The sequence below is a fragment of the Acipenser ruthenus genome, chromosome 1 (genome assembly GCF_902713425.1).
Source record: "Acipenser ruthenus chromosome 1, fAciRut3.2 maternal haplotype, whole genome shotgun sequence".
Lineage (NCBI taxonomy): Eukaryota > Metazoa > Chordata > Actinopteri > Acipenseriformes > Acipenseridae > Acipenser > Acipenser ruthenus.
Genome location: NC_081189.1, coordinates 32,074,728 through 32,096,091, shown reverse-complemented (window position 1 = coordinate 32,096,091; position 21,364 = coordinate 32,074,728). Strand labels below are relative to the sequence as shown.

Genomic DNA, 21,364 nt, shown 5'->3' with positions numbered 1-21,364 from the left:
TGTGGATCAACAAACATGTTAGAGCATCTGTATCCACAGTGCTGTGCTTTTTACCAATTTACCACTGCTCTAGGTCTTGTATACTACTGTTAATCCTGTGACTTACCCCACCCCCCCAGAAAAAAGGAAACCAAACAATGCTTAAAGTTAAAGGCGTACAGTTTTATTTTTTTAATAGAACATTAACTCCTTTTTAAAAAACATTCAACTGGGTGTCATCACCCATAAAAAAACACCAATCTTGTGTTTATTTTTTTATTTTATTTTTTTATTTTGGCATTTCTTGTTTTGCATTTATATTAAGCAAAGTGCATCTTATTTTTTTTCTCGTTAACACATTGCACAATACATAAATAATGATGCTTATAAAACGTCTTCATATTTACAAGTAATAATATATTTATATATATAACATAAAATACATTTTTCTTTATTAAATCTTAGTTATTTATTAAAGAAGTCCTTGGGTTCATTTTTTATTTTAGCATTGTCTATTTTTCCACCCCTAAAAAACGGGGTTAGTCCTGTTCCGCTTGATAAGAGGTGGCTATCGGTTATTGAAAATAACCTCTAGCCAGCACGGGCAGCTACTGATAAACTGTCTTGTGTAGCACTGGCCCCAGCCTTTCACAAAGCTGATCTGTACAGTGAAGCCAGTCCAGGGCTGCTGTGTGAACTCGTGGTCGTTAGGCCTCTGCAAGCTGTAGGCCTTCTCATAATCAAAGGCCTTGATGGAGAAACCCGGGAACACTTTGTGAACCAGCAACGTCCGCGAGTCCGGGTTGTCCAGTGTGGCCGACTTGATGAAGATGGGGTAGCAGCTGCGGTTGTATACCCACACGCCATCTCCCTCCTTGGTGAGCTGGATCCCGTAGCCGATCTTGCCACGCACTTTCTGCACCAGCTGGCTCTTGTTGTCCGAGTTGAGCTGTCCGAGGCAGAAGCCGTTCCCTTGAGGTAGGTCATAGAAAATATCCAGGGATGGCTCCTGGACAGAGTACAGACGTCCCACGCGTGTCTTCTCCTCCCAGTATGCCACCACGCACCAGTGAGATCGATCCCCTGGCTCCTGAAGAACTTGGGAATCTGAAAAAAGAGGAAAAGGACTAGTTAGCTCAATGAAAATGTAGACATGCTTTCTGCAGAAGTTTTTAATCAAACCAATTAAAATAAATGTTTTTTTTTTTTTTTTTTTTTTTTTTTTTTTTTTTAAAAGGCTTTTTGCAAGGAAAACCAAAATGAAAATGAATATAACTTTAGTTTCACAACCTGCTCTATTTATTGTATCTGTACTGTTCTGGAAGACATGTCCTGAAAATTCTTGGCATTCCTACAAGTAAAACAGTACAAAGGAGAGGATCCTCTAGTATTGCCTTTACAGCTATTAATGTTGATCTGCAGTCAGGCAGTATTTTTGTTTCAGGCTGGTTTACAATGTTCTGACGTCAACTCAAGTCATAAATCTGTCCCAATCTTTGTTTTATAGCGTTGCCTCTTTATATAACAGGAAGTTATTACAAGTAATAATATTAATATTGGAGGGGGGTAGGGGCAGAACGACTCGGAAAATAAATCTCTGATTCTTAGTTTTTGTAATTTTTTAGCAACTGCGTTTTCTTCAAATCTATACACACCGGTTTGCTTCATTAAAAAAAAAAAAAGCCTGTTTATTGCTCAACCAATGGGAACACCAATTTAAGTGTCACTTGTGATATAAAGAGTCACATATTTGCAATGCTGGTAACATAACGTGACAGAGGGTGACCACACCATGACATCAAGGCTAGCTTCTTGGCCTGAGCTTGAACATAATTATATTTCACTGTTCCTCATTTCTTTTCTTTGAATTGCCAGTAAAATGAATCATAAATAAACCACAATTTGCCACCAGGATAAAGCCAACAATGGTCTAAAATGGGCTCTAACTGTATTCAATAGGTAATGGTTAAGAACTATATTTTTCTCTCTTATGGACAAGCCTTGATTTGAAACTACATTCCATTTTCCAAGGATTTGTGTGTACCCTGGTAGCTTAAGTTTTTTCTCCCCTTTAATGTGCCTCAAGCTACTCCATAACCCTATCCCACTGAAACCTGGCATACAACATGCAGAGAGAGAACAGAGTGCAGAGAGAGAGAGAGAGAGAGAGAGAGAGAGAGAGAGAGAGAGAGAGAGAGAGAGAGAGAGAGAGAGAGAGAGAGAGAGGTGTTCTGGATTGAATTACCTTAAAACTAGCCTTCAAAATCTCACTGCACCCCACCCTCTAAAACCTCTTTCTACGAAAAAAACAATACATGTATTGCCCTCCGTTAAATAAAACTTGAAAGGACACTTCCCTTACAAAGAAAGAAAAATCACATCAGTTTTGGAAAAAGAAAGATTTAGCCAGTTTTAGTTTATCTGGCTCGCACATCTCCACAAACAACCCCGTTGCATGAAAAAAAATCCCTCAGACTGGCTTTTTTTTTTTTTCTTCTTCTTCTTCCTCTTTCATCTTTACATGCCGCCAAGTACACCCAGCAATTTCCAAACAGACATCAGTACAGGGAACTTTTCAGTTATGTTAATTGCCTAGCCTAGATAAATTGCAGTGTGTCTCTGAAAGGCACTTAAAGCTACAAGTTGTGATGTGGAAAAGGTTTCTTAAAGGAACAGTCGCACACAAAAACCTCAACTGAAACATGTTGCTTTACAATTAAAGTTGATTTATTTTCCTTTCCTTTTAACATTATTTTAATTCTAGTAATATGCCTATTTTGTTCTAAAGGCATTTAACCTTCTATTCACTTACTAGAAACAGCACAAAATCAACAGGAAAAAATATGTAATACACACACGTATGTATATATATATATATATATATATATATACATACGTGTATATAAAATACACAGTAGTTAAGGCAGTGATTGATATGACTCGCCAATTGGAGAACTTTGTCAACTTCCAATTTTCAAAAGGATTTGTTCTTGATTGTTAGTCTAGTTTGAAAACCATGACTATGTATTGTGGCACCGCTGACTCTGACAGCATCAACACAGATGCAATAACTACGATATTATTTAAGATTGAACTTGGTCGATAGAGAAAGAACTTTAAAGAGTGCTGATATATTGACTCAGGGGACTGTGGATATATCTGGGAACTGCAAAAACGAAAATAATCTTTTCCTTGAAAACTCATGCTTCAAACTGAATGGGGCTTCCTGAGGAAGCTCATAATGAAACGGAAAAAAAATTCAGACCCTGTGCTAGTGCTAATAACTTTTGTTACAGAATATGTTCAACGGCTAAAGACATTTCATACAACTTTCCATTTTGTATGTATTCTAACATTTACTTTTTTATTACACCCTTAATAGCCGGGCTCTGCCAGTACTTTTTGCAGCCGGGTGGAACAGGAGATGATAATCCAGCTTGCTTCAGGGCTGGGCAAAACTGAGACAAGGATTTTCAAGAGTTCTTGCCAAGATCCCTGTCTTGAACCAAAAGGCCACACTGTCTCACTATCAGCATTACCATAAAGTGTGAGAAAATGTGCCAGCAGACTGAAGTAGTGTGTGTGTGAGCTAGTATGTATAATAGTGTGTGTGTGTTTTAAACATCTGCCTGGCTCCAGTGGTTGACTTTCTCTGCCCTAGCTTTTAGGAGTCATCAGCCATGCAAATTACAGTGTAGCTCTGTCTGCGGGTCTGAGTCTACCTCGCACTCAGCTCTAGAAAGCCTTCGAGGAAGGGTGGGACCCTGTTTACAGTAATTGTGTCTTTAGCTCAAATCATTACCGCCTCGGTTTTTCTTTCAAACTGATCTCTGGCATCTTATCTTTAGATTTCCGATTTTCCTCCCACAAAAGAAAAACTTTAAAAGAGTTATACATGTTCTTGATGGTCAGTTTAAATTGAGGTCTGGATTTCAGTCAAACTAAAATTTAGCAAGAAAAGTTTAGCTTGAATTACATTTTCCAGCTGTTAAACAATTACCAGCAGTATAATCTAGTATATAGTTTTTGAACAGTTAAGATTCCATTTTGTATATAGGGTTTTTTTTAATTTTATTTTTGAATTTGTATTGATTGCTAAAACGTGTTTGTTTAGAAACCACAGACAACTCTAAATGTTGTTTATGAAGAGTATTGAAACAGCCAGTCATGATTTGTATGAAGCAAGTGCACTGGCAATTACTGCACTGAGAAGAAAACAGACAACTACCTATTGTTTTGACTGCAACACCAAGGCAATCATGTTCTGGACACTGTGTCCTAGTTTACAGACTTCAAACAAACAACCAGGCTAAAGAATTCAATTCCCTGACCCTAAATACCACCCCCAGGTCAACTGCATCACAAGTTTCATAAAATCAAAAACAAACAATTCAATAAAACCAGGCTTATTTTGTGGGAACCTGAAGAAGATTTTACATATCAGTTCAGTATTTCATTTCATGAACATTTTAAAGTAAATTAACCAAGCGGTGGCTTGAAAGTACTTCTGTCAAAAAAAAACTAACAGAAATAAGAAATCCAGACCCCCTGTTTCTTTTCCTTTTAAAACCTCTGGTCTTTACAACCTAATACTCTGCCAGCTTGGGGCCGGGGCTAAGGCCTGCTGAAGGGGGGGGGGGGGGGGGGGGGGGAGGAGTAGGGGGAGACGGCACCATGTGCCAGACTGGAGACAGTTAGTAGCCTGAAAAAGTTAATGATTACTACTGTCTGCCTTCATAATCTAATCGTTTCTATTCCTGGACACACACAGACACTCCGAGCTGGTGCTCTATATAGCCTTTCAACCTTTAGTTCCAAGGAGACAGTCACACACAAATTGACTAGTCCACACATTTGAATGAGAACACTGTTTTACCCAAGCCTAACTAGTTAACCCCCGAGAACCTCTGTTAAAATGGCTTTCGAAGCAGACCTAAAAATGTTAATGTAAATAATTTGACCAACAGTCCATGACCTTTAATGTGAAGGTTTAATCTTTAATTCAATAGCGAAAGGGAAAAAAAAATGTTTAAAGCTACAATTGTGCACGTTAAATGAATACCTGTTTAAAATTGTATTTTAAAAAGTGTTTTCATTTTAGTTTAAATCAATTTCATTTTCTACTACAATGTGAATCTAACAATAGTCATTATTACATTGCCTTGTTTAACAAGAGAAGTTTTCAATGTATACATGCAATGCAAATTACTTGAGTATGAGGTGTGAAAGGTTTAGTAGTTTTCTCTTGCCTTTTAAATAGCTTCTTTTGTCTTACACAAAGTAAACTTCAGCTCAACAAGCAGTAACAAGGAAGGTCTACTTTAGTTAAATACAGATGACATTTCTTAACAAAAAAACACTTTTTAAATATAATATAATATAATATAATATAATATAATATAATATAATATAATATAAGTAGGTTACAGAAAAAAAGTCTACATTTTTGAAGGGTAAGGAGCGACAACATAATTGCCAGCATTCTCCAGCAATTAACAAAAGTAAACTCTGATAATCCACGCAGCCACCCACCCAGTGGTTTTTTTTGTTTTTTTCAATGCTGCAGACTGAAAGAATGTGCATCCTGAAGCAGTGTGTGACTGTCACTGTATTTTTCGGGGCCATATCATTCCGGAAGAAAGAAACAACCAAAACACTGTCCTCAAAAGGATGTCGCTGTGGGGAAGCCAGCTAATAAAGGAAATCGCTAAATACTAGTCAAAGAAAAATTGCGTAAGGGGGTATTTTAGGTTCTGTCATGTTTTCAAGCACACAGTGGTTATACAGAGTGTCTGTGTGTTTTAGGGAACTCAAGCTGAAAGAAGAACAATTACATTAATTTCATTTTCTTTTAATATAAAAAATAGTGACTGGTTGAAAAAAGTCAAACTAAAGTGATTTAAGCAGTTATGGAAAGGCAGCATGCTCTCTCCTCCCCCCTCCCTCCCTCCCTTCTTAAGGGACTGTCCTCCCTGCTGATTTTAGTCAACACACAACTTGCCCCCATCAGCTGGGTCCTCCATCAGCTGCGTCGCGCTTTTGTTTTGACAAGCCACCCTCATTTTCGCTTCCACCACCACTATTCACTCAAGCAATTACAAGCTGAGGTGCTCCACGATGTTATGAAAACGTCAACAAAGTTATTAGGCTGGTCCTTGCCTCTCTCCCAAACTGTTATTATTAAAATACTAATCATTTTAACCAGACCCACAGGCTCCCCAAATAATAATAATAATAATAATAATAATAATAATAATAATAATAATAATAATAATAATAAAGAACAGCTGTGCTACCAACATACTGCCTCTAGTTTAGAATCACCAAGGGCAAAATACAGTAGGTCAATCACTTTTGTTTTTGGGAAACCATTATTAGCAGCTTCTGTACAAAACGCTCAGTCAGTTTGTTGATTTTTTTTTTTTGTTACCATAACATCTTCTGCAAGTCTCTTTTCTACTGAAGATTTAAATGCACACAAGACTGTTATTACAGACAGTTCATTTCCACAGCTATCCTAGGGTTCAAGATGACATCATGTAATACATCATGGTTGTGTTTTTAATGTTGTCTGGTTTTGCTTGCGCCTCAAAACTACACAATCAAAACAAGGTTTAAAATGTAAGAAGTATTATCTTTTTTTTTTTTTGTTGTTGCTATTTTGCAAGTTTAACCCAACATAATGACATGGGGTGGGGAACAGTGGAAGGCCAAAACCAAACTGAACTCTGAGCCACTTCCTTGGCCTCACATTTTGGACAGGACATTCAAAGTAATGAAATATCCCCGTTCTGTCAATTGAGCAACATGACTGCAATAAAATTACAGAGAACTGCCACTGACCCAGCTCAGTCTTTTCCTTGAAAAAAAAAAAAGCTACATTGCTATAAAGTGACCTACGGTTGTCAACCTACTGTATCAGTCTGGCTGCTGCTCTCTAACTAAAACAACTTTCATGTCTTACGTTTATTGTATGTTTCCAGGAGGGACACAACTACAGTGTTTAGCCCTTTTCCTCAAAGACATGATGTAATTTCCTGTGTTGCCCTTTCCTTTCCTGTTAATCCAATAAGAATGCAACAGGGCTGAGGGCATTTTTTGTACTATCAGCAGGGCCATAGCCCCAAGAGTCAATGAAGATGTAACGAACACCAGACAGTTTTATGGTCACTGGTCTGGCAATTGGTTTGTGCTGTAATACTGCTTTGGGTTTCATTCAGTGGTCGTGAAAGGGAAGTTGTGCTGGTAACTAAAATAAACAAACAAATAATATGAGTGCCACCGTCCCCAACGGTGTTTCTGAAATTACAGTTAAAAAATTGTGAGATAATCTCTTGAAAGGTTACATGACGAACCTCCTTAATTTGAGCTCAAGTGGCTTGGAATAGCAGAGGTGCCCTGGGACCTGCGGCTCACTTTAATAATACACCTCAGCCTAAATTTAACCCCTAGAGGAAGCTACTCTGTGACAGTAGGCAGGCAGCCAGACCCCGTGTGGGTCATTCAATCCTGCTTGAGAAAGTTGGTACGGGCTGTCAGCGCCATGTTACAGTATTCTTTACACAGCCACTCCAGGGTCATTACAAGTCAGCACCAGCAGGCATTCCACCTTCGTCTTTGACCTCCCTCCCCACTCCAACTGCTGTCACATTCACGATAACACTGTCAGTGCCCCCTTTATCAGTCGGATAGCTCAGTAGCAGTGTCAAGCCATGAGCATCTATAGTTACTGTGGCTCAGGAGCTATGTCTAGGTCAGACTACCATGCCACCAAAATCCAACACCTTGGTTAACCACTAAGCTTTTGGGTTGACACCTACTCCCTAAGAGCAAAAACACACCTTCCATTATTTGAAGGGAGAAATATCATTGAGATTCAAGTAACTGCTTGTGAAGTAAATGGGAAAATGCATACATTTTATATATATATATATATATATATATATAAACTCCACTGTCAAAAATAAAGGATGTGATTCATTAAAATACAAACCCAAGCTGATTCAGAGCTTTAACAGGGTGAAAATGGATTCCAGCGCTTCTGAGAACTAAAGCCCCACACCCATGGTTGCTAAGCATCACCCATTCCTCGGCCTACTTGAAGCAGCCCACCCTGGCTGCAGAAGAAAGAGCTTGCCAGGAAAGGCCTAGCGCAAAGGAGGAACTGGAACAGAGAGTCAGAGGCCAAAAACTACACAGATACGCTGCCAAGTCCCAGTCTCTATCCACTTCACTGGCCGGGCTACATTCTGCTGTAGTCAGATGATGTGTGAGGGGAGCTGTAAGGCTCCCAGTCTGGCAGGCGGCCTAGTTTGTATTAAAGCCTTTCACTGTCATATTGAAGTTAACTCTTAATAACCTTACTCTCCAGGACAACAGCAGCCGCACAGACAGGAGATTCTTAAGCAGCGCAAAACTATCCCTAGTTTAGAGAAAAAAAAAATCTCTAAAAATCTTTCAATATATATATATTTGTATCAAGAAATACAAATATTTGACAACACAATTCATGCCTACATATTTTTTTTCTATAAATAAAAAAATAAGGATTGTCAGTGTAAAAAACAAACAAAACCAAAAAAACACAGCTGCAGAACACCTAAAAGCATAAATTTCAAGTTAACACTGTTCTTAAAAATAATTTAGACAGTTCCCGGAGGTCCTCTGTGACACTCATGAAATGCTCTGCACCCCCTTTTCTCTCATACAAAGTTTGAAGCACAACATAAAAAGGGCAAAGCGAGTGAATTAAAAGGTCAGCTCAGTGCCTCCAGGAGGAGCCACCGCTTTTGTGAAAGCCCCTGAGGGATTAAGTTTTAGCATTCAGCTTTTTTTTTCCGTGCCAGAGAAATCAAGTCCCTGGCTCCAGCCTCCAGACCTTCCTCCCTCCCTGCACTGAGCCCCATTCATTAATCTAACTCAGTGTGGCGCGGTTCAGTCCAGGAAGGAAAACAGAGGGGTGTGTGCGTGTTTGAGAGAGAGGGGGGGGGGGGGGGGGGAGAGACTCAAGTCTACTATTTTACAATTTGCACTGGTCTAAAATGTGTGTTTAGTTACTACTATGGACTTCAGAAGCTATGCATAATAGAACTGGGAGTTGCTGAGGAAGTCTGCTTTACGTTAATATCCACAGTCTGTTTATTTTGTGCTCTTAACTCACAAAACAGTCAGCATCTCCCGCCCCACAAATACAGTTGTTTCTAGGCTGCTTGAATAAAATGAGAAAATATGATAAGGAAAAACACCCTTAGAGATAGAACAGTTGGGTGTTCAAAACTACAAACTCACAAATGTGCCTCAAATCAGCCATCAGTGTGCTGTTGTTGCAACTGCTATTTTCATGGGCAAATCCTAAAGACAGAAGTACCACCCAAAAAGGATAGCATGCTGTCAAATCCAGTTATAACAAACACCAGTGCGGTGTCCCTGCCTCACCGTTGCCATTTCTTATCAGCTCCCTTTTAAATAAGACAGCATGTCGGGGATATACAGATAGCTTATTTTAAATTTGTCCAAAGGCTAGAAAACACCAGTTCAAATAAATTACATTGTTACCACTGAGTACCAAGTCAGGTAACATTGCACCTTTTCTTGGGCCACCTTTGGAAAGCGTTTTGATTCTAGCTGAACTATCTCCCCAAGACAGGGGCCCTTGAGCAGTCGCTCATGAGAGACTTGTGCGATTTCCTGTGCCCCCCTCTGCCCCCTCCCCGCCCCCAATAACCAGCGGCCCAGACAGTTGAGATGTTATCAGTAACAGAAACCTTTCAGAAAGCTCTCTTTTAAAAGGCTAGTACTTCCTTGGCTCGTTTCATGTGGTATCCTGAGGAACTTGCTCCCCACCTCTCCAATACTTCATAACTCAAACCAAAAGCCCTTAAACAACGTCCTCATTGATGTTCCACTCCTGATTTCTCTGTATTCATGTCTGCTTCTGTCTGTGTGTATGTGCCTGTCTTGTTAGCATTTCTCCCTGCTCTTTCTTTCCTATAACATAAAAGATGGTGTAAAAGTCAAGACTGAAAGTGCCTATTTTCTGTTTCTCAAAAAGTTCTCATTAGGGCTCTTAAACAAACAATACCCTCCCCTCTCAAATTACTGCTGGTGTGTGCATTACAGAGGGAGGGGACAAAAACTCACTTATCTTTGTTGTGAATGCCATTCCCACTGAGAAACTCCAGGTTTGAGGTGGAGAGGTTAGTCTTTCAGAGAGCAATCAAGATGAAGGCCATTATTATTATTATTATTATTATTATTATTATTATATAAACAACCACAATGAATACAGACATCTGGTTTAGTACAAGCTCCCCTCATCCATTCTAAAATAAAATCTCCAAAATTAAAATAAAAATAATAAATCTTAACTGCTTGCGCTCAGTCTGCAGTGTAAAACATTTCCTACTACAACCGTACCATATGCTCAAAGCATTTTGTTTCAAACTATGATGTAGATTGCTTTGATGTTTAGTAACCCCTTTCCTTATTACCCAGAGAGCTCAATCACACATTCTTGCAATGCATTCTAAATTATATATCAAAACGACATGCCCTAACATTGCACTTACTGCTAAATTGTAACAGTTGTTTCAAAAGGAAAAAAAAAGTATACTATGTAATCCATTACCAGATGTGTAACCTGGCATTCTATACGTTTGGTATAGCATGTAATGCCCATATGCCAACTTCAGAACTATACTGGTATATAAGTATACTTCATTTAATTCATTGAGCTCCTTGCAAAAAGCCTCCAGACAGAACACTGATTATTAGACACAAGGCACTGTACAGAACATGGCTTACCTGATAGCCCCCCAGGGGCCAGAAAATGAGTTCCCCCAGTTTCAGTGGAGGAAGGCACGGACTCAGAGGAATCTGTAGAGAGAGCAGGAGAGAAAGAAAAGTAACATCATTTAACCAGCTGTACACCATTAATCACTGCATGAAATCAATGCTTCATGAAGATGTTGAACTCTCAGTAAATTCTGTGTAACCTTCAAGCTGAGGATGTGAGGTATACCGGGAGCTGCTTAACCCTTTCTGTCACTGCCGATGACTGTTTTTACACCAAATTGCTCCGGGTGGCAAACCTGTTTTTATGACAACCCACAACTCTCTTTTATATTGGGGCCCCCGAGGGGGCAGCCTTACCCCTGGATACAGCCAGACTGAGGTGAGTTTTACTCAAATCAATGCTGGCACAGGTCTGGTGGAGAATGGAACCCATGGCCCCTTAGTGGCCACTAAGGAAGTCTGCTTGACGTCTGTCTTAGAACAGCAATGCGATTAAACCCTGGGCGACTAAACTGATATAAACATATTATCCACTGGAGCTTGCCCATTTATTATTACAGATGCAGACAGGTTTGACTCGCTGATATTTTCAACGAGTATTGTATTACATTTTTCTTTATTATTATTTTTTTTATAAAGTGCATGCTGTATGGCTTATCAGCACAGCATGCAACCCATAACAGGAATATACAGTTTAACAGGATACACTTCAAACTGAAAACAATGAGGGAGACGGGAAATGGTTTTTAGTCTTGAAAACTGTACATAGTACGTTTTCTTAATGGCATTCTAAGGAAATAGGCTTTCTTTTCATTTAACCCTATGATCTCTGCATTTTTAATGGCTATCTGAATAAAAACAGTAGCTAGTCCAAGGTACAGTAACTGCATCACAACCCCACCACAGTCTGCCATGCACCAAAATAAGATACATCCTTTCCATACAATTATAAATATGACCATCTAGCTTTATCAAAATAATTGCTTAACATATCTATTTGGCTATAATGGGCTGACAGGCACAACCTGGTACAAAAACGTGAACAGAGCAAAGACTTCTAAAGTTATACCTGACCTTTTCTCAATACAATACACAAAACCCTGATGCCTCACCCCTCTAAACCTGTCTCCTGACTTTTGCTGTGATGTGGGCCCTACATTAAGTCTCTACAATGAAAAACTGCAGGATGGTTTTCTTTGGCTTTGCTCCAACCCTTTTTCCATTTCCCAGCCAGCTACAGTGAAATACCTAACATACTAAACGACACTTTGGCTAGACTACAGTGGCAGGCCCTGATAAGAGTTCCAAACACAGTTAGCACTATAGCAATTTTACAGTGTCAGAGCCAGCATGCTCCTCTGTGTACTCACAACATACTGATTCCTTTCAATATTTCCCCATCTTCATCAATATTTTATTTTGACGATTGCAGCATTAAGTACAACTAACTTGAAGCAAAATCTGAAGCATTTCAAAGCTGATTTAAACTTTCTGATTAAGCCAGTTAAGGTGGATCTCAACAAATAATGGGACAGAGTTGTTATGACAACATTCTGACAAGGTGAAAATGACAAGCAGCGTAATACACTTCCTCCTCTTTCTACATTGCAGCATCTGAATTACATGAATCACTTGTCTGGAAGAACTTTTCCTTTCAATTAATGTTTTGGTTGGCTTTTTCTTTGTTGATGCTTTGTCACTAATTAATATACACCATTCAGTGAAAACACACAAAAAAAATAATAAGCTCCAGGCTAACCGGAAGTTTAGTAAAAGTGTTAAGAGCTCCATAAGCATCCTTTAAGGAAACTCATTCCCAAAATACATCTTCCTATCCAGTTGACACTTGCACCTGCTACTTTCCAGTTCATGTTTCCATTGTTTGCATAACAGGCTTGGCTTTATAAAAATTACACTGTCTAGAATAATTTATTGAGGTGCAACATCTTTTTAATTACACACACCCATAAAAGTGTGTGAACTGTAGTGCAAGATACGATATAAATACATGCTGTATAATGAATAGAATAATATGTGCATATAGTACACATACACACAGACATGAATAATTCAGTGTGGTCAACCCATAGGAATAATTCATTATGTTACCAATTATGTTGCATGCCAGACTCAATCATACTGTGAGTTGCATCTTAATCAATACCAGTCAATTAATACAGGGCACTGAGATACGGAGAGGCTCCAGAGAACCTGCCCGTCCCTGATATAATCCACATTTGGATTTCCTCTAACTTCCCTCCTCCCTCTCTCTCGTGCCAGGCCAATCTATCTGACTCGGCCAGCCATCTGCCAGCCAAAAGTTTATGCAGACAAGCAGGGGAGTTGGTGCCAGCCTCGAATGGGCTTCGGACCTGGCACTGCTCCATTCAATTACAAGGGACTGGCATGCAAAAATTCATTTTAATACCCCTGCTGTAAAAAAAAAAAAAAAAAAAAAAACACATCTGATGCACTGAACACATTAACAGCTTTATGTTTTGGTTTTCAAAGTTAAAAGACATCCCTACAGAACACTTATATAATATTATTAGAAATATGTTATAAAAGAACTGTCAATGTTTGCTGTTTTTTTGTTTGTTAATTTGTTTGTTATTCTATTTTTGTATTATTTATCAGACTCTACTTCTATAGTAATAATATGTGTTAATGGGTTATGTCTTATTATAATTCATTACTATATAATAATTACTATATAATATGATGGTGATTGTTGTTATTATTAAGGTTAATCACCTGTAACTGTACCTAAATAATTCCAAGAAACCTTTGTTGTTGATTATATATATGCTTTTTTTTAATGTTGAGTTCAGGGAACACAAACTACAAAAACACACCAACTACAACTAAATATTAATTTCCCATTCTAAAAAACTACAAAAAAAGCATTTAAACTTACCAGGTTGTTTGAGAAAGTCCATTGGATATCTAGAGTAGGGAGGAGGGGGAGACTCTGAAATGAAAATCGGGAGAGAAAAGACAGAGCCATGAGAAAAAGGAAGATAGAAACTCATGATAACAGTGGCATTCTTTCAGCAAACTGTTTGTCTTAGCTCTGGGGGTTGGAGGCAGGGCAGCTAGGCGGCGATTGCCTTGATATTTAACAGTCAGATAAACAAAAGGGGCCGCCTGGCGCCAGGCTCGCTGCTATCTGCTGCTCTGGCTGTCTGATCAGGGCCTCCTTTGGCTCAACTAAAACGCTCCAGTCTCTGGAAACCACCAACTTGAGCCTGACTGGACGATAGTCTTCTTGCTATTTTACATATTTAACATTTACAACGAAGGAAATAACCCCAAAGAAATGACGTTTTACTTTGGCAAGCATTAGGGTTTATTTAGAAGTTTCCTAAAATGAAATGAAACAAGTAAGACAGTTTCTAAAATGTTATGTCACAATTATGCCAACTGTCTTGATACACTCCAGATACACTGTAACCAGTGAATTACAACATTTGGAAAATATACGTGGTGCGAGCTAGTGTCTTCAAACATTCACACGCCTGAACATGGGTATCTTACACAGATTACAAAAGTAAGACTTCACAAACGTTGTCTAACTATAAAGGCGGCCATGCAATTGACATAAAGGTTTAAATTTATTTTAAAAATTCAGGTAGTACACATGTATACGTGTTCTATATTTACTCTTATCTCTTAACCTACAAGGACTGAAGGGAATGAATCCACATAGTCTGTAATGCGATGTACTCCCATACAACAAGACATCATTAAGGAAAAAGTCTATCACTAATGCAAAACATATGCACCATTGCAACAAGATCAGACTGTGTACAGTTACATTATGTGCGTAGATAGACTATACTATTTACATTGCACATACTGCTAAATACATATTGTAAATACCTGTATATTATGTGCATGTCTATTCAAAAGGATATTCAAAGTAAATGATAATGATAAGCGATTTGACATCTACTTGCAAAATTGCACTCATAATGCAGCTTCACTGTGTTATATATTTTTCACACTAACACATGCATGGCAGTATTTTACACAAACCCTCTACAATGTAATGTTAAGTCCCAACTCACCTAATTCACAGAGCCTGCTCATATGGTGGGGATTGCAGCAAACCAGCTCTGGGTTAGTTTTTCCATAAGATTCACAGCAAGATAGCCTCTTTAATTCCGAGGAATGCCTGAGATCCGGCCACCTGAACACTTTACAGAGCAGCAAAGGGAGGGAGTACGAATGCTGACCCAGTTTGGAGTCCACCTTGCTAGACAGGAGGAGACAGGGGTTCCGGGCACCCCCTTTAGAATCCACCGCCTGCAAAAGCGCCTCTAATTGTTTCTCTTTAATTTTTTTCAGTATCAAATGGGTCAAGGCTTTCAGTTCAGCCTCCGTTCCGGGGTTAGACTTGGAAACCTTTGCCGATTTCCCCATACAGCAGCCCCCGGTTCCATGCGCACGGTTATCCGCCTCCCCGTCGCCCTCCCCGGGCGCACGACTCCTCCAGAGTCGCCGGACGAGCCCCGATCGTTTGGTCCTGAACATGCGGGACGAAAAGAGGGTTTCCCGGCTAAAAAACGGGCATGATGTCCGCAAATCATGAAGAATCCGGGATCCGAGTCCAGGCAATGACAAGCAGCCTGAAATAATATTACTAATAAACTGGGAATTGGAGCAGCAAAGGCAGTCTGTAACATACGCCAGTCTCTTTTATTTGTATACCAAAAATATAGGATTTTGTATTATAAAAACGTTTTAGGGTGAAATACACGTTTTTAAATGACCCCCACGTTTATATGCACATAAATACTGTATATATTTGACTACAGATTGTAAATAATACAGATCGCCTTTTTAATTTTAGATTCATACAGCCTAATAAATATCCTAATAAAATAAAATGTAGCTTGCTTGGGTAAAATACAATTGTAATATGGCCAACATACACAATTAGCAGCAAAATCAGGGCACCACAGAGGCACTCGTCAGTATTCATATATAAAAACACTACATCAATATTGTTTCTTTAAGGACATTTTTAACGTATATATACAGTATATATGAAAAATACAGGACGTTAAACAGACTAGAGACTGTGGAACTAAAGTGGACGACGCGATTCAAAATTCTGTTACAGAAAGTACGAAATGCGAACAGAAAATATATCCATTCGAAGCCAAGCTTGTCCTGGTTTTCTTAAAGATTTAATCCACAATCCTTGATCCGATTGCAAACAGTGGAAAGGCTGGTGTCTAGTCGTTGCTTTTCTCTTTTCAAAAATAATATTTCCAGTTTTCTTGATTATGTATCTTTATTTTGGACGTTAGACGTTGTTCATAGCTCCAAATGGGTCCAAACTCTTGCAGATCCGTAAGCGAGTGAAGAAGTGGCTGGCAAATTACAAACTGCCAAGCTGTATGGAGTACTTGTGCTGGTATATGCAGACCCTCTCTTTTTCTTTCTCTTTTCGTAAACGCGTATCTTTTATATTTCCTTATTTTGCTTTATCCGACCTCTTTAAGTAGAAGTTTCCGTCTCAAAAACACAAGTCGTACGGTCAAAGAGAGGTGATACGTTCTTGAGGAGAAGGGTCTGAAAGTGACGTGAATCAACCAAGTGCCCTTGCTATCTCTTTCTCCCTGTCTGTACGCTCTTAGCTCTCTGTCTCCAGTGCGCAATGTCGCGCCCCATCACGTGGGTGTCTAGACACACTGTCGCTTTAAAAAAAAAAGTGATTGTGTTGCGCAAACAAGAGATCAAGTATCTTAAAGCTAGAGAACTCATTCTTGAAAAAAAAGTTTATATTCCCAAAGTTGTAAAAGAAAAGAAAAAATGGTAACATGAAAAGGGAAGGCCCAAGCTTTGTTGCTTTAGTAGTGTTAATGGACGAATGTGCGCTTTACATGTTTAACAAACACAAGTGATCTAAAGCGAGGTTATTAAAATGTATAATATTGATTTCTACAACACGTATCATTTAACACCTCTCTTGTTGTGGGCCATACCAATAGTAGTCGTTATGTTTTTTTTTCAAAAACATAATTACAAATATTTAAACAGAAACAAAAAAATACATACCCTTTATTTTTTCTTACTATAAAATATACCAGTACTGTTTTATTTTCTTCCAAAAACTTCAATTCAAATAGTACAATAACCTATTATTGGACTCCCCCCCCCCCCCCATGCATTTATAATATGTTGTCATATGTATTACTTGCATGTGTTATTTCCAGACATCACAGCGATAATTATTTTACCCTGTTAAAATAAGGACGTGTAAACATAAGCACCGTTTTGCTAGAAATGTAAATGTCACTGTTAACAAGTCCAAGGTTAACAAGTTAGGATGGACACAATTCGTTTATAAAAAACGATGACATGTATGTGAAGACTGTAATGAAGGACAAAGGTCTAACATAGCTACATTTGACTACTGTAATTAATTTCACATTAAAATTGTAGGTGAAACATTACTATTGACTTGGTATTGTAAATGCAAGTAGAATAGAGCTGGGAATGCTTGACTCCACATTGCAACATGTGATTTGTCACCATGATTGATCAACGTTGAGGTCTGTGATCTGATCTGATCAATGTATCTGCGTAGTGGTTGCTGCAGGCATGACTGTGTCAACTTCCACTACACTGCCTCCCTCTGGGCTAAACACACCAGCCAGTATTTTCACTCCCTGAGTTTTTCAACGTCCCACTGGACAAACTTCACTGTATAATAATAATAATAATAATAATAATAATAATAATAATAATAATAATAATAATTTAATTAAAAACCATCATACTTTTGTGATCATTTAAAACACTTAGCCCAAGTAAAGACTATTGTAACTGTTTTCTGTATCTGTAGATCTAACTATCACTGCTGTCTATATTGGTATAATGGTATTTATTTATGGTTGTTAAGTCATACAGTAAAACCATACATCATGTAATGTAATTTTAAGAATGAATTGCAATAAAATGACTGCCTTAATGGTGTGTGTGTATTAAAGTAATTTCAAACCTCTTAAAGGACTTCCACTTTTAAGCCCAATTTGCCATTGTAAGGAAGGATATATAAAGCTCTGATCGAAGAAGCGCGTTTGCTGTGTGTGTATGTGTGACAGACAGTTGGAGCCAGGGCCCATTCATTAACCTAATAGTTTTACTAACAGCACTGGGGTGTAAGACACAACAAAGAAGACACAAGAAGATAAATAAAGGCTCAGGGGAAATCATTTCCTTGGTCATTAGAAAACAAAACGGGACGAGCCTCAATTTAACTTTACTTAGGTACCTTATTGAATCTCTCACAACGTAAGTCTTGAGACTTAAATGCTTGAAAATGCTTGAAAAACTTTGAAAAGTCCTTGAAATATTGGTTGTTTGGATGAGAAATAACGGGTTCACTAGAAGTAATGTGCCGTAACCTAAATATATAAATATAGTTAGGCACGCTACTTACCTCTTCAAATGTGTTTTTATAAACATACCATAATGTTGCATTTCAATTCATGTATTATCGCATGTTTTATTATGCATTTCATAATTGACCCCAAAATAATATCTATAGTCCATTCGATATGGTTATTTATTATAGAAATAGTGGATGCTAATCTAGTCCAAAACATGCTGCAAACGTCTCTGCGGTGACTCTCATTTAGAGATCGTCTGTGCGACGATAACATAGTAACCAATGTCGTTTTAGTTAGTCTGTAATTAGTAAGTGCAATGATCATGTTAATATAGTTGTCTAGGCTAGGTTCAGCCTAGGCAAGTTCAATATCGTTTAGAACGTGGGTTTGTATTAATTAAATGAAAATCCTTGATATGCAGCTCACTATTATGACCAAATCTATACTAATAATACGGACAAATATACGTCAGTGTTTACAAACCACATACGGGTTAAAATAATTGATAGGCTACAATAGGTTACCTGTATTCAATAGGCTACCAACTGCTACCTTGCACAGCCTGCAATTATGCTGCCAATAGTTTTAAAATAGTTTCTACTTACTATGAAAAGTAACGAATACTTGCGTTCGTGTTTCACAGAATGATGTCATCTCACCAATAACCTCTTCCAATTTAAACTGGCAAATCTAAACAGAGTTAAAGACTTGTTCATCCTGCACTGTGTCATAGCAAACAACTGGGCGTGGGGGTTAAAAACTAATGTAAATGCTTCCCCTTAAGTTAAAACCTTACAGAACACGAGGCGTGTATGACTGAGTGCTTGTGTGTGTGTGTGGTGGAAGCGGTTTGTATGTGTGTCAATACGTGATGGGTAGCCCCGTTTTTTTTAAGCATCTGCTGGCCCTTTAAGTAGCTTAGGGAACTGGAGAACATAGACAGCCTCTGGATCTGATAGTTAAAAATGCCGATGTAATTGTCCTCTAGACAGGAGGGGCGGTGCAGTATGTTAATGCAGGTGCCAGTGAGTGTAACTGCAGGGCAGTGGGAATGATGGGAGATGTGTGTTCGGGAGGCGCCGCCAGTCAATGGCTCAGTCCCATTGTTCACAGATTGTCTACTGGCGCCGCACAGAGCTACACTCAACTAGCAATCACTAACATTTAAGGTAGTCTGGAACTCGAAAAAAATAATGCTATCACAACAGTCATACAGATTACGCATGGACTCTGAATTCTGAAAGCAATTAAATATGACGTATACCTGCGTTGTTTTGCCGTATGTCTCCCCTAGTTGCAGTATGTTATTTGTAGGCTAATACTTGTTCATATGGTTTAACATGGAAGGCAGCAGAAGGGCAAAGGAGCCATCTGTTTTGTACAGTGGTATCTGCGCTATGCTTTAGTGCGAGAGGTCCCGGGTTCGCGCCCGCCCTCTGGCTGTGTGTGAATTGCATCGCCCTGTGTGATGCGCTTGTCTGCGTTAACCGAGACCGCTTCATATATATACCATTGAACAATTATTTGTTTTAAGTCCTTATCTTTTGTTATTAAAGTAAACTTGTACTATTGTATTTTTTGAAAACCTTTATCGATTAAAATTACATCAAACATGTATTGGAACCTTTTAAGATTTTTAAAAAAAAAAGCCACATCAAGTCAGTCAAATATTTTCACAGTTTATTTGAAAAAATAAATAGAAAAAAATCCAAATAATAGTTTGGAGCTATCAAATATAGGTGGAGAGATACGCTTGAGAAATTGATAGAGTACCTTTACCACTAGCTGTTACTCGAGTAAATGCCCCACATGTTGACCTGTTCCTATCCAGCTTTCAATAACTTTAGCATAACAGAGGCAGCGGTGTTAAAGGGACTAGGAGCTCTTAAAATAAACAAATCCCCTGGGCCTGATGAGATCCTCCCAATAGTACTCAAAGAAATTAAAGAAGTTATTTACAAACCGCTAACCAAGATCATGTAACAGTCTCTTGACACAGGGGTTGTACCGACAGACTGGAAAATTGCGAACGTAATACCGATCCACAAAAAGGGAGACAAAACCAAACCAGGTAACTACAGACCAATAAGCCTGACTTCTATTATATGTAAACTATAATAAGATCCAAAATGGAAAATTACCTATATGGTAACAATATCCTGGGAGACAGTCAGCGTGGTTTTAGGAAAGGGAGATCATGTCTAACTAACCTGCTTGATTTTTTTGAGGATGCAACATCGACAATGGATAATTGCAAAGCATACGACATGGTTTATTTAGATTTCCAGAAAGCTTTTGACAAAGTCCTGCATAAAAGATTCATTCTCAAACTGAACGCAGTAGGAATTCAAGGAAATGCATGCACATGGATTAGGGAGTGGTTAACATGTAGAAAACAGAAAGTACTGATTGGAGGAGAAACCTCAAAATGGAGCGAGGTAACCAGTGGGGTACCACAGGGATCAGTATTAGGTTCTCTGCTATTCCTAATCTACATTAATGATCTAGATTCTGGTATAGTAAGCAAACTTGTTAAATTTGCATATGACACAAAAATAGGAGGAGTGGCAAACACTGTTGCAGCAGCAAAGGTCATTCAAAATGATCTAGATAGCATTCAGAACTGGGCAGACACATGGCAAATGACATTTAATAGAGAAAAGTGTAAAGTACTGCACGCAGACAATACAAATGTGCATTATAAATATCATATGGGAGATAAAGACATTGAAGGAGGAATCTATGAAAAAGACCTAGGAGTTTATGTTGACTCAGAAATGTCTTCATCTAGACAATGTGGGGAAGCTACAAAAAAGGCCAACAAGATGCTCGGATATATTGTGAGAAGTGTTGAATTTAAATCAAGGGAAGTAATGTTAAAACTTTACAATACATTAGTAAAACCTCACCTAGAATATTGTGTTCAGTTCTGGTCACCTTGTTTCAAAAAGGATATTGCTGCTCTAGAAAGAGTGCAAAGAAGAGCAACCAGAATTATCCTGGGTTTAAAAGGCATGTCGTATGCAGACAGGCTAAAATAATTGAATCTATTCAGCCTTGAACAAAGACGACTACACGGTGATCTGATTCAAGCATTCAAAATCCTAAAAGGTATCGACCCAGGGGACTTTTTTGACCTGAAAAAAGAAACAAGGACCAGGGGTCAAAAATGGAGATTAGATAAA

The 21,364-nt window shown here is 38.5% G+C and overlaps 1 protein-coding gene across 2 annotated transcripts; it reads right to left on the bottom strand.

Moving 5' to 3' along the window:
- Positions 1–141: 141 nt before the first annotated feature.
- Positions 142–18,899, bottom strand: LOC117421258 (mothers against decapentaplegic homolog 7). Of its 2 annotated transcripts, none has more exons than XM_034923659.2 (4): positions 18,785–18,899; positions 13,691–13,744; positions 10,783–10,854; positions 142–1,086 (listed from the first exon to the last, which is right to left on the bottom strand). In XM_034923659.2, the coding sequence occupies exons 1-4, from the start codon at positions 18,831–18,833 to the stop codon at positions 548–550; spliced, it is 714 nt and encodes a 237-aa protein (XP_034779550.2). In that variant the 5' UTR covers positions 18,834–18,899; the 3' UTR covers positions 142–547. The 2 variants fall into 2 exon arrangements, with proteins under 2 accessions (XP_034779550.2, XP_033891307.3); XM_034035416.3 differs by lacking the exon at positions 18,785–18,899 and adding an exon at positions 14,844–16,468.
- Between the last annotated feature and the right edge of the window lie 2,465 nt (positions 18,900–21,364).